Raw genomic sequence first — 27,780 nt, 5'->3', positions numbered from 1 at the left:
GCTGGATGTACATGATAAAAGATGTGACCTGACCTGCTGGATGTACAGGATAAAAGATGTGGCCTGACCTGCTGGATGTACAGGATAAAAGATGTGGCCTGACCTGCTGGATGTACATGATAAAAGATGTGGCCTGACCTGCTGGATGTACATGATAAAAGATGTGGCCTGACCTGCTGGATGTACAGGATAAAAGATGTGGCCTGACCTGCTGGATGTACAGGATAAAAGATGTGGCCTGACCTGCTGGATGTACATGATAAGGGTTGTTTCCTATCTCTTCTCGGGCATCTTGCAGTGACTCATCATGGAAAGATGCTTCTTCGCTGCTTCCTTCAAGTCCGCTGCGCAAAGCAGCACGCATGTTCAAAGCAACAATGGTATCTTCCACACTGCTGCTGCTGTTATTTTTGTTTCCGGCACTATCTGGGGTTTGAGGAATGGGTTTGGCAATAGGATTAGTGTAAAAACGTGATACAAGAGAGTCATCCTCTCCATCCTGCTGATGGTTCTCATCAACAGGTTTGCTCAGGAAGCTGTATCTGAAAAAGGAGAAAAAAAATACCTTAGTCCTTGGCAACAATAATGACAACGACAGCAGTTAATCTCCATTAAGTATCTGACCTTACTCTGGATGATTCAATAAACAAAATTTATCCTTATAGTAATTGTGTGAAAGAGGATGCAACTTTTTTCTCTAATTTATTAAAAAAAAAAAGGACCAAAAACATAATCTTGCATAATATCACAAAGTTATGAGTACTATCTACAGCTCAAGTTTTAAAACAAAAAAAATCTTTGGCTGGAGATCCGGCTCAGTGATAAAGAGCATGTACTGCTTTTATAGAGGATGTGGGTTCAATTCCTAGCACCCACAAGGTGGCTCACAACTGTTTGTTGCTCTAGATTTCATGGTCTTAACAGCTCACTTTCAAAGGAATGAAATCAGCCCTCTCCCCTTTCTCACTCTGCGGGTATTTTCAAACTTAGGTCGCCAGGCTTGATGCGAAAAAGTCTTTATTGTATTCCCTTAGCCATCTCACCAGCCTTGACTTTGACTAAATCTTTGATTAAAACAAAAACAAAAAGGACTTGCTACTATGTGGAAATAAATTATTAGTGGTTAAAGTCAATATAAAACACTGAAAGGAATTTTAAGCTGGGTTGGAGATGGCTCAGCACTTATGAGCACTGACTGCTCTTCCAAAGACCCAGGATGTGGCCCTGGCCCTCAAGACTTGTAACCGCAGCCCCAGTGGACCTGACATCTTCTTGTGGCCCCTGCGGGTACTGCATGCACACTGTGCACACAGAGACCTGTGGGCAAAGCACTCACATACACAATTCAAAAATCTCAAAATTTGAATTTAAATCTGAATATACGTACAAGAAGTTTGGAAGTATTTTAATGAAATATCAAATGCAAAAAAAAAAAAAAAACCCAAACCCAAAACCTCAATTATTCTGAATAAAAGAATACCAAATAATCTCTGTATGTTCACTAACGGAGAAGAACTGAATTGTCTTACAGTCACCACAGTGACCAGGAGACCAGAGTGACCCAAGGCCAATCCCTCAGGTCCACTTAGGGAAAGGAAGGATGGCCTCTAACCCTGGAATTATTAGTGTCCACCACCATCGCTGGCTGTTTCTTTGACAGGGTTTCTCTACACAGCCCTGGCTGTCCTGGGGCTCCCTATGTAGACCAGGCTGCCTCACACTCACACAGATCCACCTGCCTCTGCCTTTCAACTGCTGGGATTACAGGCGTGCACCACTATGCCTTTTTTTTTTTTTTTTTTTTAAGATTTACTAATTTTATATTTTTGAGTGTCTATATGAATGTATATGTATGTGCAGAGATCAAAAAAGGCACCAGATCCTCAGGAATGGTAGTTACAGTTGTGATCCACCATGAAAGTGCTGAGAACCAAACTCAGGTCCTCTGCAGGAGCAAAAAATGTTCTTAATGACTGAGCCACCTTTCTGGGCCCCCATTTACTCAATCTTGAAATGATTCATTTTTATTGTATGTGTATGTGTGCACAGATGGTCAGAAAGGGGTGGTGGATGCCCTGGAGAGTCACCATGTGGATGTTAGGAAGGCAACCCAGTCCTCTGCAAGAGCAGTGAGTGACTGTAACGGCTGAGCCCCTGTGTCAGCCCATTTCATTTTTATGTGGGTCACGGGGCTCAATTAAGTCCTTGTATTTTTAAGACAAGAACTTTACTGACTAGAGCTATTTCTCCAGCAGCTCCTATGTAAACTGCCAAAGTGGAAAACCTAAGTCAAACTGTTAAAAAAAATAATTTTTATTTTTTTATTTCGAGACAGGGTTTCTCTATGTAGCACTGGCTGTCATGAGTCACTTTGTAGACCAGGGTGGCCTCAAACTCAAGAGATCCAACTGCCTCTGCCTTCTAAGTGCTGGGATTAAAGGGGTGCGCCACCACCGGTTGGCTTATAGATTTTTTTCAATTACATATACGTCTGTGTGAATGTATGCCATGTGTGTGGGCCAAGAGAAAAAGAACAAAAGAGGCTGTTGGATTCCAGTTGTGAGCACCCAACATGGATGCTAGAAACCAAACTCCAATTCTCTGGAAGAACAAGTATTGTTAACTGCAGAGCCATCTCTTTCGCCCTTAAATTAGACTGAAGACTGATGTGTGGTGTGTACTTTTACTTGTTTATATTGTGTATATTGATTTTACTTGATTAAAATGGGTATCATTTTAATAATCATCACCGACTAACTATAATTAATAGAAGTGCTTGCTAAAACTGTCCCAAAAACATACATAAGGATCACAGAGTAGTTCCGAAGAAATTATCAGAGCTCCAATAATTTTAAGATTTAAGGTACTCAAGAAGTAATAACATAACATCACATCTATATAACATTCATCAATTTTTATCAAGTTTAAAAAACAAACCAGAAATATTATCAGAAATACCCTCAAACAGAATTCAGCTTACCTCTCTCCATTTTCTGGATACTCAGATGGTGAAGCTAGATCTTCTGAATCATGATTAACAGGAGAAAAGAGATTGCTATTGTTTAGATTTTTCAAAACCAACTTCTTGATGCTCTTTCTAAAAAGAAGAGACCAAAAGAAATAGAAAAACATTGAGGTGTGTACAAGCGCACCAGACATTATTTTAAAAAGCGAAGGCCAAAACAGCACTCTTGTATACCTACACTCATCTAATAAGTTGCATATGTAAAATTTTTAGTGGTATAATCACAACATACAGCCTCAAAAAGATTGCACTTGTTTTGAACAATAAAGCTGAGAAGATGCATAGTAAAGTGAAAAAGATCCTGGATGGTTGGTGCATGGCATGCACTTTTAATCCCAGCACTTGGGAGGCAGAGGGAGAGGCAGGCAACCTCTGTGAGTTGGAGCCAAGCCTGGTCTACATATCGTAGCATAGCCAGGACTTCACAGAGAGACCCTATTAATTTACCCACACAGACGGAGAACATACTTTTCCCCTTTTCTTTAGGGGACCCTGAGTTTGATTCCTAGCTCCTATCACAAAAGGCTACTCACAACTATTCCTGGAATCATAGGGGCTCCATCTTCAGAACCCATGGTTTCTACTTGAAGTTCCTACCTTGTTAAGTTTCTGCTCTGACTTTCCTCAACGATGAAAGTGTAAGCAGGACGTGTAAGCCAAATAAATACTTTCCTTTCCTAAGCTGCTTCTGGTCAGTGTTTGACCAGAGCAACAGAATGGGAAGCAGAACAAGGAAGGCTCTGTTTAACTACTCAGCACCATGCTATGAAACATATATGAACACATTGTCCTTGCTTTCAAAAAACAAAACAAAAACAAAAAAACCCCACTCACAACAAGGAACATAAAACCATCCTTTCTATCTTTTTGTGAAAAAGCAATTTCTTTATTAGGGATGTGTGTGTGTGTGAAGTATGCACATGTATGTATACAGGTACCCCGGCCAATGTAGAAGCCAGAGGTGGGCCTTAGATATCCTGCTTTACCATTTCCCACCTCATTTTGTTGAGACAGGCTCTTTCACATATCTTAGAGGTAAGCAAACAGACAAGAAAATGCCAGCAGCCCTCCTGGACCACTATGACCCATAGATTATAGACAGGTATGTGGCCTTGCATGGCTTCTTACGTGGGTGCTGGGACTTTGAATTCAAGTCCCCATGCTTGTGCAAACAGCCTTACCCACTGTACCATCTCCCCAGTTCTTAACCCATATTTCAAAAGAAAAGTTTTTAGCTTTATTTATGTGTATGTTTTGCTTGTGCACAGCTGGCGCCCAAAGGAGATCGGAAGACAATTTTGGATCCTTTGAAACTAGAGCGAAAGTGTTTGTAAGACACCATGAAGTTGCTAAGAACTGAACTCAGGCCCTCTGAGAGAGCAACAGGTACTCTAAACCATGGAGCCACCACCCCAGTCCCCAACTCCTTTTTATTTTTTTCAAAACAGGGCTCCTCTATGTAGCCCTGGCTACCCTGGAACTTGTTCCAAAGACCAGGCTGGCCCTAGAACACAGGTACCCAGCTGCCTCTGCTTCCTGAGTGTTGGGACTAAAAGTGTTCACCACTGCCCCCAGCTTTTCCCAACTCATATTTTTAAGAAAAGAAGCTGTGATAAACTTATCACCATTCATAAACAAAGAATTATAAGCAATGAACTAAAACAAAACCTACCCTTTTCAGATTGAGAAAAAAAAAAAGTTTGTGTGCCTGCCTGTGTCTGTCTAGCTACATATCTAAAATAAGCAGCCCAGAAATGAAACTGGCTGCCTCTTCATATCAAGAACCTGGTGTGTCATTTTCTTCACACCCTTCCCAGGAACATCTCAGCATTCTCCTCTCAGGTACCCTTTATGTGGGTTCTTCTACAGTTAGCAATGACTCTTCCATATTCTTTCCAGTTTTATTTCTTTCTAATTATTCTATTGTTGGGTTCTATATCCAAAAACAATTCTTATGAGAAATTAAAAAATACAGATTATTTTTAACCTGACCTTTAACATTTTAAAAAATCTTTTTTATACTGCTAGGTATCCAAAGAGGACCTCATACATGCTAGGTAAGTACTTTACCATTGAGTTATATCTCGAGGTCTTGATTATTTGAGTTATAAATAAAAAGGTAATTTCATAAAAACAAAATAAAATAATGAACACATAAAACTGAATCCTAGTCATCAAAATATTAAACTATTTTACTTGAGAATTATTAAAATAGCTTTTATTGCTTAAATAAAAATATTATTTTGTTTAACAACAACAACAAAACCAAACTCACTTGGGCATGAATGCTCCGTTGGCTAAGGATGGTTCATCGTCATCCAGCCCATCAAAGAGATGTGATTTGGCTGTACCTGTTGTTTGCAAAGCCTTTGGCCTGACTCTCGTGGCAGGGCGAGGTGTAAGTTTATAATGAGTAGGTGTAGTAAGAGCCTTCTGAGCTGCTGGATTGGTTGGTTTCAGTCTCTGAAAAAGAAAAAACAAGCAAACTTGGTGGCTTACATCTTTAACCCTAGCAGTTGGTAGACTAAGGTAGGAAGACTATTCCCTACTCAAGGCCAGCCTGGTTCCACAGAAGTCCAGACCTGTCCTGTCTATATAACAAGGCATTGTTTCACTGTCTCAAAAAACCAAAAGCAAAAACACAAGCACCGAGGAATGTTCCAGTTTATTTCAAATGTATGGCACTAATCTTAATCAGAAAAGCAAGCCCGGCCTAGTGACTCACATCCTACCCTTCCCATCACCCTTTTATTTTGAGACAGAGCTTCTTTATACAGCTTTGTCTGCCTGTAACCTGCTATGCAGACCAGGAAGGCCTTTAACTCAGAAAAACATCTGTCTCTGTCTCTCACATCTGCAGATTAAAGGTATACACCATTACATACTTTTAATGTCATCTTCTTGGAAGTATTAGTTCGCGCCTTACACCAAGGACATGTGTACATAAAATGGAGCCTCTGCAGCTGCCTAGATTCTGATTATTAAGACTAGGGTCAGACATTTGAAACATTTATTTTCCTACAGAGTTGGTATTTGTATTTATTTACCCATCTTTCCAGTTCCCACTTAAATTGACTTGTCAAACATCTTTTAAAAAAAAATTTCAGCCAGGCAGTCGTATTGCTTGTCTTTAATCCCAGGACTTGGGAGACAGAGGCAGACAAATCTCTCTGAGTTCCAGTACAGCCAATGGCTATACAGAGAAAACAAAAAACACACCGAAACATTTATTTTATGAGGATGTGTGTTCCTGTGCAAGTGTATGTCATGCGGGTAAAAAGGAGGCCAGAAAAGGGCACTGCATTCAGGTCCCCTGCAAGAGCAGTAACTACAACTGAGCCTCCTCCAGCCTCTGCTCTAACAGCCTTGAAAACAGATTTGAAAAGTTCTTTACAAGTAAAGATATACAAGTGTGTGTGCATATACACTTTTAATATGTTCTGTACATTTTTGCCTATAAAACCTCACTAGACGCAACAGTTTAAATTTATTATAAAACACACATGACTACTTATACTTATTTAAAAAATACAGCAACAAAAAACCCCTAAAATCTCTAGGAATTATTTTTCACATTAACTAAAATTTCATTCTTCAAGAAAAACTGTTGAGCATGGTCAGACAAGACTTTAACTACATGACTTCAAAGGTGGAGGGTAAGAAATTTAATGTTTACATTGAAAGACTGTCATGTCCAGTGTGTGTCCAGTGTGGTGGTGCATACTTTAATCTGAGCACCGAAGTGGCAAAGGCAAGCATAGCCCTGAGTTTGAAGCCAACAAAACCAAGAGTAAGACTGTCACAAAACGAAACATGAAGGTTGTCGTAATTTACTTTCTAGCACAGACTGTCCTAATGAACATTTTCAAGAAGGTTTTTGTGACCTGGTTGGTACAATGACTCAGCAGGTAAAGGAACTCAAGATTGATGATTGTAGTTTTGACTCCAGAAACCCACATAATGGGAGGGAAAAAAAAAAAAAAAAAAAAAAAAAAAGCAACCCCCAAAAGTCATCCTCAATTTTACACAGGTAAAATTGCAAATACAGACACACACAAACATATATGTCCACACATGTGAGCACATATAAAAGATGTTTTTCATGGCTTTTTATAACCTACTGTCCTTGCTCAGAATGTCTGAATGTATTAATTTCTATTATTCTTCTTCAAGAGAAAAACACTATCTTTTCTGAAATGTCTCATCAAATTCACAGAAGTGTACTATGCTTACCGTGTTTTAAAACTTTTACTTATCTTTTTGCGAGAGGGTCTCACTATATAGCTCTGGCTAGCCTAAAACTTACTATCTAGAGCAGACTAGTCTTGAACTCACAGCAATCTGCCTGTTTCTGCTTCCTGAGTGCTGGGATTGGCGTGTACCACCACACAAGACATATTTAAAAACTGTTATCAAAGCTCTCAGAAAAACTTGCCACTTAATGAATGTATAATTGTGCATGTTCATTTCTGTTGCTAAAATACCCTGACAAAAAGCAACTTAGGGTAGACAGGTTTGTTTTAGCTCACAATTCCAGATTACAGCGTATCTACCTAGAAAGGCACGACAGGAACCTGAGCAGTTATCACTTCATATCCACAATCAAGAGCAGAGAGGAATAAATCCACGCATGTCTAGTACTCTCATACAGTTTAGGGCTCAAGGCCAAGGAATGATGCTGTCCATTGTTTAGCTGCATTTTCCTAAACCAAGGAAATCAAGATACTCCTTGATTAGCAGGTAAGTCTACAGGCTAACCTGATTAAGCAATCTCGCAATGAGACTCTAAATGATGCTAGATTTTTGGCAAGTTGAGAAAATTAACCATTTTAACAATTTAGTAATTTTTACAAGGCTGTGTAACTCACTACTTAATTCTAGCACATTTCCATCACTTTAAAGACACTCTGTGCATACTAATTCCTCCCCATCCCTTGTCAACCACAAATCCACTTTCCCTATGAATTGTGACTTCTGGACATAGCAATATAAACAAAATCATGTAGCAACATGCTGGCTTCTTTTGCTTTGCATGCTTAAGGCTCACCCACGTACTCTGCTCCTTTTAATGGATGATGTCAATTATGTAACACTGTTTAATCACTCATCAAGAAGTTGGTTCCTCTATTATTACATTTACTATATTAAATTAACAGAGGTCTGATCTCCCTCCCTGGACAAGCTCATAAAGTTCTTTCTTTGGCTTTGTGTCCTTAGCACTAAACATGAGGCCTACCTTAGCATTGTTGGGCATCAGGCTGTATGGATGACATAGTAGTAACCTAATCACACAGCACTTTAGAAAGTGTCAAAGGAAACTTGGGAGCTAGCTCTATCAGTAAAGTACTTGCCCTGTGAGCATGAAGATCGGAGTCTGATCCCTAAAAGCCTTCACTCCAGCTCTAGACAAGTGGAGACAGCAGGACCCCTAACAACAGAACCAACTGCCTATTTACCGAACCAAACCATCTCTATTTCTCACAAGGGTGAAATGTCTAAATGTCTGGCACTATATATACTTTACTTGGAAATATCTATAACTGTTGTCCCTTTGGTAGATAGATAAAACTCATTTTTAACTCTGCCTTAAAAAAATAAAAATGAAAAAATTACCTCTTCTTTCTTCTTAGGATCTGACATAGGATTCCGGAAGAGAGGCGAGTCTCCAAAGGGTGAGTATGTTAGACTATTAAGGTGCTGCTGGAGAACAGCCTGCTGGGCAGCAGAAGCATTTGGATCTGTCAAAGCTATTCAAAAAAAGAAAAGGACAGGGTATGGGGAGTAAGTTCAAGGATCCAACACATTAGTATCAGAGAACTCAACACTCTTTAAGGGAATGAAATCTTTGAATGTTAAGATCCATTCAATGGTTAAGCAAAACAAGACCAAACTTAAAACAAAAATCCATGAATTAAGCAAAAGTAAGCAAAGATATGGAAGGCTATTTCATAACAGACATTACATATGAAGACTCACTATAACTAATAATCATGAGACAGTACATATAAAAATTATATTACATATAAAATTTACTATAACTAGTAATCAAATACATATAAATTAAAATAGCCTAGAAAAAAAGTTTTATAATTATCTGTCAATGGCAAATATTAAAAAACTTAATAGTTTTTTTATATTATAGTTAGTCATAGTCTCTAGAAACAAAAGTTGTTTTAGCTGGGTATGATGGTACATGCTTATAAAGCCCAGCATTCTAGAGGCTAGGACACAAGAATCAGGAGTTCAAGTCTAGTCTAGACCACAAACCAACTTCCAGATTGGCCAGCTAATTTTTCTCTCAAAGCAGAAGAATGAACATTGCCTATCAGCCACAGAAAATTCAGAGAGCAGACAAAAGCAACAATAAAGACTATATTTATAACGCGTAAAAATGTGGCTCATAAGCTGGGCATGGTGGCACACGCCTGTAATCCCAGCACTTGGGGAGGCAAAGGCAGGTAGATTGCTATGAATTCAAGGCCAGCCTGGTCTACAAAATGAGCCCAGGACAGCCAAGGCTACATGGAGAAACCCTGTCTTGACAAAACAAAACAACAAACAAACAAAAACATGTGGTGTTATAAAAAAAGAAAAATACAGCTGTGGTATTCTTCTGATGATAAAGAAATTGAATTATTCCAAAAATACTTATCAAATATTAAATCACCAATCATCTGAGAAAAATAAAGTTTTCCTCTTATAAAAATTTAGAAACATGCTAAAGCCAAAATATAATAATATATATTAAAAGAATTCCCTTTTCACATTATAAGTTCTTTTAATGGGGAAAATAAAAGCAGCAGCTGCCACCATCACCAGGAGAATAGGCAGTTATACTTAAAATGTATCAGATAGATCCACCTTAGTCCTACAAGTCTGTAGAGCTGGATGTATCCAGACAGGCTTGATGGCTCAAACCCATAATCATATCAGAGGAAGGCCATAAGGACTGCAGTGACTTAGAGTCCACTTGGGCTACAGAGAAAGACCCTGTCTGAAATATACAGCCACACAATGTATTACGTTAAGACTCTGTTGATATTCAGGGAGTAGTAAAAGTAGTGTCTGTCAAGAACTTGACACCCAGAGGAGATAATAAAGAGCATTTAATAATAAAGATAATAAAGAGATTTAAAGAGCCTACAGTAAATCACCTAAATTCAGACCAGTCACTAAAACACTTTAAGACTATAGACAAGAGTCAGCCATAGTGGCACATGTCTGTAATTCCAGCTACTTGGAAGGCTTTAAAACAGGAGGGATGAGTGCAAGGTTAGCCCAGGTAACATATTAAGATTCTGTCACGAATAAGTAATTATTAAAAAAAAAAAAGACTACACAAGCAAAAAATATACGCAAGTTATCAAAAATAACTTGCATAAAACAAAAGGTTATACAAGAAGACTAAGAAGTTCCAGAAATAACAAATCTTTTTCCTTTGGTTGATTTGAGGGTCTCAGACAAGCTAAGCAAACACTACCATGGTGGTATATCCCTTGCCAAGAAGTCTGTGTCTTTACTCATCATTTTGTTACTTGAAATCCTTCACCCCTTAAAAAAATCTAAAAGCTGACCTATAGGTCACACCTTTTATTCTTGAGCATAAGAATAAAAACAAAGATCTCCGAGATAGAGCAGTAAAGAGAACTAGTTGTTTTCTCAGAGGCCCTGGGGGGGCGCGGGGGGGGTGGGGGGGCGGGGAGGTTCATATGTTACGTATGTTCATATGTAACAATCATATGTTAACTGCAGTCCCAGGGTATTGATGCTCTTATGGGCACTGTGAGCAGGCGGTGCACAGAGATAGATGTAGCAAAGCATCTACATACATAATAATCGCTTAAAAATACTTAACAAACCCAAGCTTATTTAGAGGAATTTGTTTTTCAGGCTCCGTATACACACTTCAAACAAGATCCAGGAGCTGGGCGGCGCTCTATTACCACTTGGATCTCTGCAAGCTCAACGCCAGCCTGGTCTACAGGACAGCCAGGGGTACACAGAAAAACCCTGTCTTGAAAAATAAAAAACAGGGCTAGAGATGGCTCAGGGGTTAAGAACATGGCTGTCCTTCCAGAGGTCCTGAGTTCAGTTCCCAGAAACCACTTGGTGGCTCACAACTATCTGTAATGTGATCTGGTGTCCTCTTCTGGCATGTAGGTGTACATGGAGATAGAGCACTCATACATAAAATAAACAAATCTTTAAAAAAATAAAAATAAAACACAAACAACAGAGAAAGATTTAGGGTCTAGAAAGATGGTTTAGCAGTTAAAAGCAAGTGTTGGTTTTCCAGAGAACCAGAGTTCAATTCCTAACGCCCACAGTAGGCAGTTCACAAATATCTGCAACTTCCTGTAACTCCAGCTCCAGAGGACCTGATGCCTTTGGAGTACTTGAACATGCACATACACCTAGCATACACAGTGTGTGTGTAGTAGGGGTATGGCTCAAAGGTTAAGAGCATGTTACTTTTACAGAAGATCCAAGTTCAGTTCCCAGCATCCACATGGCGACTCAACAACTATCCCTAACTCCAGCTCTAGGAAAGCCAACACCTCTTCTGGCCTCTGCAGACACCGGGCACACATGTGGTGCACATGCTTCCATGCAGGCAAACACTCACACACACGAAAAAAATTTAAAGCCACAGATAACAGTGCTGACATGTGAGCAAAAACTAATGAGAACACTAGGGAAACTACTATTGCTATTATATATATTATATATATAGCAATATATATATTGCTATATTACTATTATATATATATAATATATGTAATATATTATATATATTATATTGCTATATATATATGTCACAACAATTTGAAAACATATCAAAGAATTATGACCAAATCATTAAAGGAATTAAAAAAAAAATCAAGTCTCTCTCTCTGTGTGTGTGTACCTATCTTCTGAGACTTTCTCTGTGTAACCCTGGCTATCCTGGCACTTGTTCTTAGGCCAGGCTGGCCTTGAACTCAAATCTATCTACCTGCCTGTGCCCCTGAGTGCTTGAAAAAACAGTTCTAGCATATCAATTCTGCTTGGCGTTAGGAGATTAAAAAAGCAACAGCTGGGTAGAATTTCAAAAGAATCAAGTCTGATACATCAAATGAGAACACCAAACTACAAGGACCTATAGGGATCCCATCACGACAAATCTGAGATTGAGACCTCCACCCAATGATGGCTGACTGTAAGACTAGCACCTTTTAATCAAGATTTTGTGACACAAGGTAGACATTCTAAAAGTTAATACAATTATTTACAAAAGGGCAATAATAGACAACCGAGCCAAGAGTCAAGTGTGGTCATGCATGCCTATGTTCCCAGCACGTGGCAGGCAGAGGCAGAGAGAATCAGGAGCTCAAGGCCAGCCTTTTTAATACAATATGAGCTACATCTGATCATCTGAAAAATAAGATATAGGGAATAGGGCGCCATATTTGATCAAGTAGGACCAACATAAAACAGAAGAATAAATGTGTAGTTACCTGCAGAGGCCACGAATGTAACTCAGCTGACACTGTGTCTATTTTGCATAATGTACTTGGTCTGACTGATCCTTACTCTGCAATATCAAAAGGATAGAGTGGCATGCAAGTACTGGGGTTTGGAGGCAGGAGGATCAGAAGATCAATGTCATTCTCAGCTACATAGGGAGTTCGAGGTCAATCTGAGATACATGAAATCCATCTTAAAAAAAAAAAAAAATTCCACTTCTCAAACTATCTGCTGACAGCTGGGCATGCGTGGCGAACACCTCTAATACCAGCACTTGGGAGAGAGAGGCAGAGGGATCTCTGTGAGTTTGAGGTCAGTCTGGTCTACAAAGTGAGTCCCGGACAGTAGGGATCTGTTACACAGAAAAACCCTGCCTCGAAAAACCAGGATAGACAGACAGACAGACAGATAGATAAAATAAGCAGGAGCAATTAAAAACAACAAGAAAACTACCCACCGTCATTCTCCTAACTTCACTGACACCCAACAGATAAGCTGTAAATCACAGATCATGAAAACTTAATAAGTCCATGGAAAGGACAAAAGCAACTATTGAAAAAAATGGCATCATTCATCAACTGAGAATTCATATTTCAACATTTAGGGAACTTTCTGGTTTTCAGACTACAACTTATAAGATGAAAGATGCTGGTAAATACAAACACAGAATTGCCAATAAGGTTTTATTTTTATTTTTTAATATGAATGGAAAAGATCACAAAGCAGAATCAAAATTTAAAAACCCTAATGAATTAAGGAACAAAAGGTATCTGAAAATTTTAGAATCAATTAGCAAACCCAGACTTTCAAGAAAAATCAATGTCTAAACTCATATGCCTGAAAAGAGAAACATTAGAGGAAATCTTTGGGGTTGTCGTGTTTGTTTTTTGAGATAAGGTAGCTGAAGTTGCCATGCAGCTGAAAAATACCTTGAATTCTTGATCCTTGTGCCTCAAGTGTCACTTACAGGTGGGTGCCACTACGTCTGACTTTTCAACTTGTTTTTAACCAAAGAACAGAAAACAACAGTAAGTCAGGCCATATCAACTATCAATATAAAGATATAAAAACAGGGAACTAGCTGACAGCTGATTCAGTAGTTAAGGGCACTTGTTGCTCCTGCAGTAAAAAACCCAGGTTCAAATCCCAGAGTCCACACGATGGTTCAAAACTGTCACGAGGACCAGGGGATCCGATTCCCTATGGTCTCCTCGGGCACCTGGCGTGCACTTGGTGTACTCTACATGCATGCAAGTAAAATACTCACACACAAAATATCTAAAATCTTTAACTATTTACATACATACAAGAAAAGAAAAAAGATAAGACTAGGGAAAGGCAATGATGGCCCACTGATAAAGGAACATCAATAAACACTATCACCTAGTTGACAAAATTATAAAAATACACAGCTTAAATTTATAAGAATCTCAAAATGTATTATAATATTGTGACAAAACAGCTCATTAATTTAGTCATGTAAAAACTCATTTCTGGCTGGGCTTGGTGGTGCACACCTTTAATCCCAGCACTCAGGAGGCAGAAGCAAGTGGATTTCTAAGCTCTGAGGCCAGCCTCGTCTACAAAGTGAGTTCCAGGACAGCCAGGGCTACACAGCGAACCCCCGTTTTGAAAACAAAACAAAAGAACAAAAACAAAACCTCATTTCTGGCGCCAGAGAGACAGTTCTGCAGTTAAGAGCAGTGGCTCTCAATTGAGTCCTCACTGGCAGAGGACTCAGGTTTGGTTTTCAGCACCCACAGGGTAGCTCACAACTATCTCCTTCAATTCAAGAGAATCTGATGCCCTCTTCTGGATTCCACAAACACCAGGCACATAAAAAGTGCACAGATGCACATGCAGGCCAAACATTCATATAGATAAAATAAAATTATAAAATCTTCAAAACCAAACAAAAAGAAAAAAAATAAACCAACCAACCAACCAACCAACCAAACAAAACAAAACAAACAAAACCAACCCAACTCATTTTTTCCCAACTCACACTATTAATGCCAGGTAATTCTAAGTTTTCATTTCCAGCTTAAAAAGATAGCTTAAAAAGATATTTACATTTAAAACTAAGATAATTTCCTTTGGTTAGAAATAGGGTAGTAGATACTGTAAAAACCAGGCAAGTACATTCATATGAATGAAGTATATAAGATATCACAACAGATAAAAGTAAACCTTAGGAAATTTAGCAAGTATAGAATGTTAACACTGGAGGGATAAACAAAACGGGAGATAGGCAAGAGCTGAATTGTCAACGGTAACAAGTTAAATTTACTTATGTTAAAATGAAACACAACAATATAAGCACATTACTTAGTGAAACAAACTTCAACATGTGCTAGATAAATTAAAAAAATAATGAAAGTGATTTCTAAGGGAGATCAAGCCTAGGAACAAGGAGGATCAAGAAGCTGGAATCTAAGCCCTTCTTTATTACATGGCTGTTTAATGATGTTCATATGCATACTGCTTTAGTAGAGATGGGACAGTAGAAAATCAAGTCAGCAAGCTCAGTATCAGCAAGAAATAAACTGTAAAAGCCTTCTAAAGTGACTGACACTTACCTACTGGGGCCTGGGGGGCGCCAAAGCCCAAAATGGCTGTCGTAGTATTAAATCCAGGGGCCCCAAAGGCTCCTGTACCAAGAGGCCCTCCAATCTTAGGTTGGTTGTTTCCAAACAAAGATGCCTGTCCAGCACCAAGAGCTACGGAGACAAGAGGAAAGAACAAGTGCCACAGAAGATCCTTTGACTATTGTGCCAGAGGTCAGTTACTTAAAGATATAATACATTTGGAAGCTTCATCATGACCAGTCATTTCAAGAAAAGAGCTAATGTGATAAATGCTGACTTCACGCTAGGCACTAGGCTGGGTACAATAGATGCAAAAATCATCTTTCATTGTGTTAGCTTCCTCAACTACAACATGAGACAACAATGGATAGCTTAGATATTTATCCTAATTATTAAATGAATAAACATTCTCACAGTATTTACAAGATGCATGGTACCTATTAGACACACAAAGTATTAACTAATGCCTAAAATAAGAACTTTTATTCCATTTAAGATCAGAGTTACAAATGTGATAAAAAGGAGGGTGGAAGCTAGCTATGTCTGACAGTATAACCAAAGCATTAACTACTAAAGTAAACAAATTTTCAAAGAATTAAAAAAAAAATCCCTGTATATTTCAGTATTTAGAAATATACAGTTGACCCAATCATAATGTCAACTTAAAAATTATTTATTTTTGTGTATGTGTGTTTTGCCTGCCATGTAAATCTATATACCACATGTGTGTTTGCTCATGGAGGCCAGAAGAAGGCATCAAATTCCCTGGAACTGGTGTTATACACAGCTGAGATGTTGGGGGGAGAAAAAGTAAAACTTTTTAACTATATAACATCTACTGAAAACAGCTTTAACTACGTAAACTTACTTTTTTCAAAAGGGCAAAAGTCTCATGATGTAAGAACTAAACATACTCAAGTTAGTACTTGAACTAGACTAGTTGTAATAAGAGCTCCTTCTTCTACCTAAATCCTGAAAATACAGATATACAACACTATTATTAAAAACAAAAGCTGAGTGGCAGTGATGCACCCCTTTAATCCCAGCACTTGGGAGGCAGAGGCAGGCTAATCTCTGAGTTTGAGGCCAGCCTGGCCTACAGAGCTGGTTCTAGGACAGCCAGGGCTGTTACACAGAAAAACGGCTCAAAAAATATATATATAAATAAATAAAGAGAGAGAGAGAGAGAGAGAGTGTGTGTGTGTATGGGGGGGAATAGAGAGATGGTTCAGAGTGTCTCTTGCGGAGAACCCAGGCGTGATTCCAGCACCCACATGGTGGCTTGAAATAGTCTGTAACTACAGGGCAAGGGACTCTGAAGTGCTCTTGACCTTCAAAGGCCCCAGACATGTACATAGTACACACACATACAAGCAGGCAGAACATTCATACACGTAAAGCTATAAATAGATCTTAAAAAGTTTTAATCTAATCCAGGTGCAGTGGCACACGCCTGTAATCTCAGTACTCCAGGAGACAGGCAGGTGGATCTCTGTGAGTTCAAGGACAGCCAAGGATACACAGAGAAACTGTCTGGAAAAATAAAAAACTTAATTTAGTGGAGAAATTAGTTTTTACTTAATTATTATGTACTGTCTGTGTGTCTTAGGAATCAAATTGTTAAAAGACTAGTATCCTAAACCTAAGCATATAAAAAAACCAAACCAAAATAAAAAACAAGACAAATCAACTCATATTTAAAGTTACTATCTGTATAGCCAAACTACTCACTAAGTATCTAAAGGCCAGTGCATTAGGAAAATATACTTCTGTTGAGGAATGAGTTTGAATCTCTATATCTCAAAAAGAAAAAAAAGAAAAAAGAAACTGCAAATGACACCTATTTAGCTCAATAGTATCAAGCTCAGCTAGGCATACTGGTACGTGCCTGTGAACTCAGCACTCTAGGAGGCAGAGGCAGGTGGCTCTCTGAATTTGAGGCCAGCCTGATGCACAAAATGAATCCAGGACAGCCAAGGCTACTCAGAAAAACCTATCTTAAAAAAAAAAATAAATAAAATAAAAAAAAAATCAAGCTTTAACTGCTAGTTCAAGTATAACACGATGAACTGCAGAGTTCAAATTTCAGAACATGTTCTTTTTAAAGCTTAAAGTCCGTTTTAGCAAATCTAATAGTCTTGGAACCTCTGTAATATTTACTTGCTAACTCTCACAATCCTAATTTCCACATATGATCTATTGCTACTAAGGTTAGTGGTCTAAAGTCTTCTACTGATTTTGTCTTTTAATTTATTTATATGGGGAAAGTATGAATAAGGAAATGTAATCTGCAGCCTATGAAAAATAATTAAGGCAAACATTAAACGTTATGCTATTAAATTATGGAATTAAGAGATAGTATCAGGAAGAATGATACTGAACATTTTAAAAGCTTGTACTAAAGGCAGAGACACTGTTAGTCACCTTTAAGATCCAGAATCCAAGGAGAAATGAAATCACATAAAATAAAACTCAAACATGGAAGAAAAAACATTAACTTGTCTGTAAGCAAAATTAAATGACAAACAAAACCACCTGACTGGAAATACAGACAGTACTAAGCTTCTGTGACTTTATAATGATCATTTAGCAGAAACTATGCTTTGATTTTTGAGTTACACGCTTTTCTCAGTGAACGATATCAAGCTTGATACTCTTGTGGGATGCTCAACAGCAGGTACATGAATATTCTAAACATGCTTAAAGTAAGCGAGGACAAGCTATGAGGTTTAGTAGGCTAACTGTATTAAACACATTTTCAACTGATAATGCAATTATCAAGATGTTAACACATTACAAATCAACGGGCATCTGTCAAGTCTTATGTTTAGAATTAAAGCCCCTTGGTAGTAGCACAGCAAACTTAAGACAAGCTTGTGCTACAAGAAATAGTTTGTTTGTTTCTTTGTTTTAAATGGCTGGGAATGTATCTCAGTTGGTAGAAGGCTTGTCTAGTGTGCATTGAACCCTGGGTTCAATCCATTAGCACCACATAAACAGTGTGTGGCAGCACAGGCTTTTGATCCTAACACTTGGAAGAGGAAAGCAGGAGGATCAAAAGTTCATGGTCATGCTTCATCTTTGGCTACACAAGTTTGAGGCTAGTCTATAATACATAAGAGTATCTCAAAACTATCTATATAAACATATAGATGTTTTGTGTTTTCTATCTATATAAACATATAAATAATCTCCTTCAAAAAGCCCCCTTTTATTTGCTGATAACAAAGCTATCATTATGCTGGGTGTGGTGGCACAAGCCTGTAATCCCAGCACTCAGGGGGGCAGAGGCAGGCAGATCTCTGTGAGTTTGGGGCCAGCCTGGTCTACAAAGCAAGTCCAGGACAGCTAAGGCTACACAGAGAAACCCAGTCTCAAAAAACCAGAAACAAAGCTATTATTAACTACAGGATTAGAAGAAAATATTGATGTATACTGTTTATGCTTTAGAATCATGTTTTCTTTTCTTTCTCTTTCTCTCTTTCACACACACACAGACACTACCAAAAAATAACCATTTCAAAACCTGTGGTATAATTTTGGCATGTTAAAAAGTTCAAAGGTTACAGGGCATGATGATGTTTGCCTTAATCCTAGCATTCCAGAGGAAGAAAAGACAGACAGATCTGTGAGTCTAAGGCCTGAGTCTACTACCTGGTGTTCCAGAACAGCCAGGACCACAGAGAGACCTTGTTATGTATAGTGGCACATATCTTTAGTACCAGCAAAAGATCAATCCAGAGCTAAGGAACGGACTTTGAATCAAGTATCTGAAAACAGCCAAATGAACACAAGGCAGAGGCAGAGCAGAGATTTAAAAAGCCTTTGTAAGGCCCAGAGTAGTACAACATGACTTCAATCCTAGCAACAGAGGAAGGTAGATGGCTGATTTTGACCTACTTAGAGAGCTGCAAGACAGCCAGGGCTGCATAGTGATAAGACGTCTCCAATATTAAATTAAAGTATTAGAGGCTGGAGAGAGGGCTCAGTGGTTAAGAGCACTGTCTGCTCTTCCAAAGGACCAGGGTTCAATTCTCAGAACCCACATGGCAGCTCACAACTGTCTGCAACCTCAATTCCAAGGGATCTGACATCTTCACACTAATGCACATAAAATAAAATTAAATAAATTGTTTAAAAAAATTAAAATACTAAGCTAAAGGCCAGCCTGGGGTGAAAGCTCAATTGGTACATGCCCAGCATGTAAAAAACTTTGAATGAATTCAAACTCCAGCACCTATAATCCACACTGCCCAAATTATCTAAGGCAAGTCCAGAAGTTTAAGACCAGACTGGAAAAAAATAGTAAAGGAGGGCACAAATAAAATTCTACCATTAAAAGCTATAATATATACATAATAATAAACACATTTGCTAAAAATAAGCCATGTTCAAATATATGGGACAGAAAGATTCAAATAACCAATAGGCTCACATAAAGATTTCCACTTTTACCACAAGTCACTGGAATATACCAGTTTCCACTATCACATATGCAAAAATGGAAAAGTGTAGTAAGGTATCTAGAGAAATGTTTCAGCTGTTAGCAATACTGGCTCCAAGGTCCAAGGCTCGGATCCCAGCACCCAAAGAGCAACTAACAGTCACCTGTACCTCCAGTTCCAGTGACCCGGCGTTAAATGGCCCCTGCTGACCACCACGAGCATGTGCATACACACATACATGCAGGCAAGACACCACTCACAGAAAGACAAGTATGTTTTGAAAAGAAAAGGTCCAATAAGCTCACGTGATAGCACATGCCTACAGTAGTCTCAGCTACATGGCTAGAAGAATCCCTCAAGTGTAGGAGTTTGTAACCTTGTTTTAAAAAAAATACAGAAAGGGGCATACATAAGATACAGATAAAAGGGAAGTGAGATTCCAACTCATAAAGAAAAAGCCAAACAACACAGAAAAGGTATGAGAAAATTAACACATCAAACAATGTAAAAACCAATGTAAAATGACACTGTTTTTGCAAGATAAATCAACAAGACCAACAAATAATAATATACATCTTTTTGTTTTGTATCTTTTTTTTTTTTGGAGACAGGGTTTCTCTGTGTAGCCCTGGCTGTCCTGGACTAGCTTTGTAGACCGGGCTGGCCTAGAATAAACAGAGATACACCTGCCCCTGACTCCCGAGTGCTGGGATTACGGGTGTATACCATCAGGCACAGCTATAACGTACATCTTCTAAATAGCAATTTTAATTTGACTTATTAATTATACAGTAACACAAATACAAAATTATGTAACAAAAATTTTCACTGAGGGTGTTTGCTATTAATACCAGAAAACTCAACAATTGATGGTACTAAAAAGTTAGATGAATTATGGCAAGTACAAATTATACCTGTGTGTATATATACACACATACACACAAATATTAAGCCATTATTTCGAAATGAAATCCACACACACGGACCAAAACAAGCTAATGTTTAAAAAAAAAAAAAAAAAAAAAAGAATTATAATGAAATGCAAAACATAGCCCACATTTAACTAAGATGAAACTTTAAGAAACGGTTTTCTTACTATGCAAATTTTTAGTTCATTCCCTTGAATCCCCGTTGCAGACCAAGACAACAATGCTCAGCAATGCCACCTTAGCCTGTTGTCTAAGCTAGCTCACGGGTACTCTTCCCTTGAAGAGCCTCATATTCTTAGAAGTGTTTTCTCATTTTTCCTTAATAAATCTGTATTTGTTCTGCTATAAAGACAAAATTCAAACCAAAAGTCACTAACATAAATATGAACCACATCTGCCTACCATGTATGGGACCCTGGCTTCAATCCTCAGCAGTGCAAAACATCTCAAGTAAGGTTCAACTAAAAATGCAACTAAAATCCCTAAACATAAAATGGCCATGTACAGATGTGTATGTGTAACCATGTTTGGAAAAAAAAAAAAAATTGCAGAAGGGGATTATGGACAAGCTACAGCTAAAAATCTAAATAGCTGATTACTTCACAGCTGAACTACTTGAACTTTTCATGGTAATTTCTGAACTGTTAAAATATTTTGACAATACTTATTTCAAAAAAAAAAAAAAAAAAAAAAAAGGTTAGCTGGGTATGGTGATACACTTTGAATTCCAGCACTTGGAAGGCAGAGAGAGGTGACTCTTTGTGAGTTTGAGGCCAGACCGGTCTACAGAGTGACAGCAAGGTCAACCAAAACTACATAATGAGACTGTCTCCAAACACAGGGAGGAAAATGGTTAACAGTTCAAAGGAGCATAGAAAAAGTGTCTATTAAGATGGTGTAGGAAAAAACATACCACAAAAGCAAAGAAAACAGAAAACCAGGCAGTGGAAGCAGAGATTTTGAAGTAAGTAGTTTTGCAACTAAATTACTATACAAGTGATCAGAGGACTAGGCAGAAGAAGCAAATATGTATACTTAAAACCTATTTTACTAGGCATGGAGAAAAACCCACCTTTAGGGACAACCCCCTTCCAAATGCTGAAAACAGGTACACAGGAAGAAAGGTCAATATTTTAAATGTACTGAAAAAGCTGGGCATCGTGGCACATCCCTATAATCCCAGCACTCTGGAAGGCTCAGGCAGATCTCTGTGAGCTTGAGGCCAGCCTGGTCTACAAAGACAGTCCAGGACAGCCAAGGCTACAAAGAGAAACTCTGTCTCGAAAAACAAAAACAATAACAAAAATGTACTAAAAAATAACTACGAACAGGAGGAAGAGGGATAAAAAGTATGCACAAGCTTTTGTAAAATTGAAGAGCATGTTATTTACCATAAAATATACTCTCTATGCTCTGTCTTACCATGAGGCTTAACTCATATAAACTTAAGACAGAGGGATTTAACAGTTATTATCACTACACTAACAATTCACACATTTTAAACTAAAACTCCCATATAGAACAGGACTAAAGGAGAACAAACTTTATGTGGAAAAGGTACTTTTTCTATAACTCAAAATCTACATTTTGTGAACTTAATATAAACATACATTTTATGACCTGGTAAAACGTAATTGCTAGAAATACTTCAGTAAATCTGTTTGAAAAAATGAAATCTATGCCTCATATTTATAGACATATGAGCTAATAAAATTCATAAACTCAAGTTGTATTATTACTTCCTAAAATTCATGCAAACACTTTCTTACCTGTCCCAAATCCTGTACCAAGTCCAGTTCCCAGAGTCCCGGGTGCTGGTTTACTTCCAAAAATACTAGTCCCACTATTATTTGTGCCAAAACCTAAGGAGAAAAAAAAAGAATGAGTGGATTGTAGTTTTAAAACAACTCTTAATTTTCTCTAAAAGGGAGTTTTAACACAAACTAATCTTAAGCTTTGTATCTTTAAGTTATTAATATTAACAAATCCCAAATTATCAACTAATAAAACATGTTAGAAATTTCTGACACCTGAGCCAGGCAGTGGTGGCACACACCTTTAATCCCATCACTCAGGAGGCAGAAGCAGGTGGAGCTTTGTGTTTGAGACCAGCCTGATCTACAGAACAAGTCCAAGAGAGTTAATAAGGCCACAGAGAAATTCTGTCTTGAAAAGCAAACAAAACAAAAAAAATCCTGTATAGCAATTTTTGTTTCAAACTGAAAGATCTGACATAGACAGTAATGCGAGGTGCTTCCACAAGGTCACACTATATAAATTCATAGGAACACTCTAAGGCTCGGCCAGCTTTTTTCTTCTTCTTCACCTTTTGAAGAAGGTTTCACAGAACTCAAGCCTCTAAGTAGCTAGGCACTAACAGCGGCTTTTAACCACCGTCAACCCTCTTCTCTCCAAGTGCTGGGATCACAAGTATACATCACCACTACTGTCACTACTGTAAACACACACATCTATAACCTATCAACAGCCTATCTTGAATTGAACAATTTCTTCTTGTGATGATGAAAGGTTGAGCAAACCGCTCTTCCTTAACTAAGGCCTGCCAATTAGAGAAACTCTTAGAACTAACTCCCTGTTAAAATTCACAGGTATCAAACAGTATCAATATTGTGTTACTGTTTTATCTTTGTTAGTGAGAGCACATTTTAGTATTCCTTTTGATGAAATAGCAACAAAACAAATAATTAATGAACCATTAATTTATAGTGCTAAGAAATGATCAATCATAAGCCAAGAAATTCTTGTTCTAAAGACATTTAGTCATTTAAAAATTATCATGGAAGCTCAGTGTGATGGCTCATGCTTGTAATTTAAGGTCTTGGAAGACTGAAGCCATTGCATAGCAAGACTGTCTCAAAAAGAGAGAATAAAATAGAGGAGAATAAGAGGAGAAATGAAACCTCAGCAGTAAAGTGAGTACTTTGAAGTAGTTAACAGTATCACTAACAGGTTTGTTCTTTGTTATGTCAATATCTGGTTGTTAAACAATGAAAATAATCTTAAAACCAAAGGGGAGAAAGTCTGAAACCACGCATATTTCTGTCACTCTAAAATCTAAGCATATAATCTAATTCAATCTCAACAAGTAATCCATGTGTTGATTAAAGTTTTTCTTCAATAGTGTTAGCTAACACACACACACACACACACACACACACACACACGCAGAGTATTGCTCACTCAAGCACAATCAACCTAAAATTTAAAAAGAAAATTTACTTAAAGATACTTTCTCTTTTAATTAAAATTTAAAAGAACAGGATCACAGTCCTATAACAGAAAACAAGCTACTCAAGGACTATCTTAAATCCACAGGAGAAATCTAAGTACCAACTTTACACTGTTTATACCACACATTTCTTCCAATTCTCCCTGACTCTGTTACTTCAAAACAATACTACTAATTAAATATAATTCAAATTCGGCATATAGCTAGTGAGGCATGGCAGATAAAGATGATTTCATACTGAAATCAGTGAGCATGAGTATAAATACAACCTTGTAATAAAAAACCCACCACAGAGGCAGGTATGGTGGCACACAACCTTTAATTCTAGAACTTTGAAAGGAAAGGCAGGTGGTTCTCCTAAGTTTGAGGCTAGCCTAGTCTACATAAGTTCCAGGCCAAACAGGGCTGCATAATAAGATCCTGTCTCAAAAACAAACAAACCTCCAAGAAAACCGACTATCTGTATAGCCTGTACAAAAAACTGTCATTAAAAAATAAACCTTCTGAGCTGGTGAGATGGCTCAGTGGTTAAGAGCACTGTCTGCTCTTCCAGAGGTCCTGAGTTCAATCTCCAGCAAGCACAGGGTGGCTAATAATCATCTATAAAGGGATCTGATGCCCTCTTCAGGTATGTAGGTATACATGCAGATAGAGCACTCCTACATTTGACAAATACATAAAAAAGGTAAAAATTTTTAAAGGAGGTATAAAAATCAAATATGAGTCTAAAAATAGACATGTAACAAGTCTTACATGTCTTTTCCAAATAACTCCTATTTTGTGAATACACTAACCTGATAATGCTTAAACAGTCTTTTTTCTAGTAGGTTACAAGACCACCTAAAACCCACTAAACATGCTGGGAATTTGAATCAATGGTAGAAGCCTTGCTAGAACACAAGCTCCTGTGTTCTATCCCAACTTGGCCATCAAAGGAAACAAACAAAAGGACCAAGAGCTCTCTAAGGAGAGTTCTAACTGCCAGGCCAGTAACACTGGCAGTAACATTACTTTGTACACATCTTCCCAGAAAAATCAAACATTTCCTAATGAAGATTCTGGCAACAAAATGTTCATCAAACATTTGGACTACTAATTCCCTTGTCAATAAATTTTGTACATCTTACACAATGTTGAATGTCTAAAAACATAATCATGGATTATGATGCTTCTTTTAAACTAGTTAAAATATTTCTAACACATCTAAAAAGAATAAAGTTCCTTTTTAAACAATTTCCTCAATCTTATCTCTATTTTCTTGATTTTTAAATAAGAAACAGACATTCAAAACTTTTAAGAATACTTGTGTTATTGCTCTTTTTAGGACAGTCTCATCTGTAGCCCGGATGGCCTAGACTAGAAACCATGGCTCCTGCTTCAACAGTTATAGATTATAGGCATTAGCTTCTACACACAAAACTGCCAGAATAATCCTCTAATTCAGCAAAGCTTTGACTTTCAGAAAGGAATCTCCTTGTTTACTACAGCCTCATGTATGAATAGAATGGGATACTTCAGACAAATGAGGTTCACATATGTTAATAAGGTAATCCAAAGAAAATGAAAGCCTATACTAAATATATTAAATATCTCCTATCGTGTACATGAATTTAAAAAATCCTTCCTTCTGGTACCTAGGATCAGGCTACAGCTTACCTGAGAATTTTAAAACATTTCCAATCATATGAATCAGGAGAATGATGTGTGGTATAGTCAGTGTAACTTTAAGAGAGTCAAACCTGCATTTTATATGTACCAAAATTGGAAGTGTTTGTATTGGTTCCTAAAGTCAGGGTTGGTTTGTTACCGAAGAGCCCGCCACTGGTTGTACCAAATGAAGGAGCACTGGTTGTGCTGGTTCCAAAAGTTGTAAGCTTGTTATTGCCAAACAGGGTCTAAAAGGAAAGTAATACAAGAAAATTAAAATAATAAAAGAAATACAACCGGGGCTGGGGAGATGGCTCAGCGGTTGCCGAGCAACGATTGATCTTCCACAGGCCCCAGGTTCAACACCGAGCAACCTCATGGCAGCTCCCAACTGTCTGCATCTCCCTGATCTGACAACACCCTCACACAGACATACAACCGAAAGCAAGAAAGCTTGATTCCCAGCATACATCTAATAAAGGGTGGCTCCCAACGACCTGCACTCTGGCACCAGGGACCTGACAGCTCTCAGACACCTGTACTCATGCATCCACACATAAAACAACAGAAATTAAAATAGTAACAGGGCTGGAGAGATGGCCAAGCGGTCAACAGTACTAACTGCTCTAGAGCGCAGTTCCAGCACCTGTGGCAGGTGTCAAACCTGCCTGTAACTCTAGTTCCAGGGGATCCAACGCCTCCGGCCTCTGAAGTACGCTGATATGCACATACCGACACCAGACACACAACACAGAGAATTAAAAATAATGAGAGTGCATCCAAATAAGCTACACTCCATGGACCAAATGTATAATGAAAATTTTAACTTTTATGAGAAGTTAATACAGATGAACATAGACAATCAAAAGATGTATGAATCCAAACAATATTATAAGCACAATGCCACTAACACAGAAAATTAACACCTCAGCAAACAGGGATTTCAGTGACTCAAAGACAATACTAAGGCAATCGAATGTTTTCATTAACCAAGTGTGCTAATTGGCCTGATTCCGCATTTGGAAAACAGTGAGGAGGAAGACCATGCCTCTTTATTAGAGACCAGAGAGAGGAAAAAATAAAGAGGGAAAGAGAAGGAGAAGGAAAGCGAAGAGGCTTTGTGTATGCTAAGCAAGCATTTGAATGCTACAGTACATCCTCAGGCCTTGTTTTCTAAATTTTTGAGCAGGGCATTATGTAGTCCGGGCAGGCCTTGAACTCTGTGTGCCCAGGTTGAGCTCAAACATCCAATGCAGTCTTGGCTGTGTCTGAGCAGCCCCTCGCGGTACTGGGATCAGAACTGGGCCTTGCTCACACCAGCCACCATTTCCTGCCCCGGCTTGCATTAAAACTTCTGTAATCTTTTTCACAAGTGGTGCTATGATATAAGATTTAGCACTGGTTTTTTTAGGTTTATGCATTCCAAAACAGTACTTCTACAGTTAAACAACTTACTCAACAAGGTAAATAACTGTTGTACCTCCAACAGAAAAACAATAATAGTTACAGCAACTTGATCAACTCCAAGAGCGTTTACTTTCCAAATACCATACCAGTTTATCTCCCAAAACACAAAAATGAAATAATAAACAAACAAAAATTTAAAAAACACACACACACAAAAAGGAAAACTGGGAGTTAAAATTATCTAACTTGGGCTGGACATGGTGGTACAGGCCTTCAATCTCAGCACTTTGCAAGTAGAGAGGGGTAGGTGGCTCTCTATGAGAAGCCACTCTGGTCTACATAGCAAGGCTGGTGCTTGCCAGGGCTTCAGAGTGAAATCCTATTTAAAAAAAGAAGAAAAAAAAAAAAAAAAAAAAAAAGCTGAAGAGATGGCTCAGCAGATAAGAGCACTGGCTGCTCCTCCAGAGGTCGAGTCCAATTCCCAGCAACCACATGGTGGCCCAAAACCACAATACTGGAATCTGATGCCCTCTTCTGGCGTGCAGGAGTACATGCAGAGAGAGCACTCACATTAAATAAATAAAATCTTAAAAAAAATAAATCTGATGTAAGCAATCTAAATTAAGACTACATACTTTAAACACACCAAATAGATTTTAAGATGTAAATAAACTTTGAAACTTTTTAGAGGGGGCCTGCAGTGGCAGAATGCATTAAGAATAAAACAAATACACAAAAAGATTTTATGCTGTACATAATAAAAATGAGCAGTGGTGGTGCAGGCCTTTAATCCCAGCACTGGCAGGCAGAAGCAGGTGGATCTCAGTGAGTTTGAAAACAGCCTGGTCTACAAAGCGAGTCCATGACAGCCAAGGCTATCTCGAAAAACAGAGAAACCTTGTCTTGAAACTCGCCCCCCCCCAAAAAAAGAGCAGTGTTACTTCTCAATATAAAAATTAAAACTATTTTCTTTCTTTTTAAA

General features: G+C 38.1%; 1 protein-coding gene across 4 annotated transcripts in view; it reads right to left on the bottom strand.

Moving 5' to 3' along the window:
- The window catches only part of LOC129685762 (nuclear pore complex protein Nup98-Nup96), a gene marked incomplete at its 3' end in the record, with an annotated part of 60,565 nt that overhangs the window by 21,375 nt on the left and 11,410 nt on the right, over positions 1–27,780 (bottom strand). The window contains 7 exon segments of one of the 4 annotated variants that reach the window (XM_055619264.1): positions 244–542; positions 2,981–3,097; positions 5,301–5,488; positions 8,639–8,772; positions 15,112–15,252; positions 22,264–22,356; positions 25,501–25,639. In XM_055619264.1, coding sequence (XP_055475239.1) covers positions 244–542; positions 2,981–3,097; positions 5,301–5,488; positions 8,639–8,772; positions 15,112–15,252; positions 22,264–22,356; positions 25,501–25,639 — 1,111 coding nt within the window. 4 annotated transcript variants of the gene reach the window in all.

This window comes from Psammomys obesus, unplaced genomic scaffold (genome assembly GCF_907164565.1).
Source record: "Psammomys obesus unplaced genomic scaffold, mPsaObe1.curated_primary_1811, whole genome shotgun sequence".
In the NCBI taxonomy this organism is placed as follows: domain Eukaryota; kingdom Metazoa; phylum Chordata; class Mammalia; order Rodentia; family Muridae; genus Psammomys; species Psammomys obesus.
Note: the sequence above shows the minus strand (reverse complement) of the source record. Positions and strands in the feature narration are given on the sequence as shown.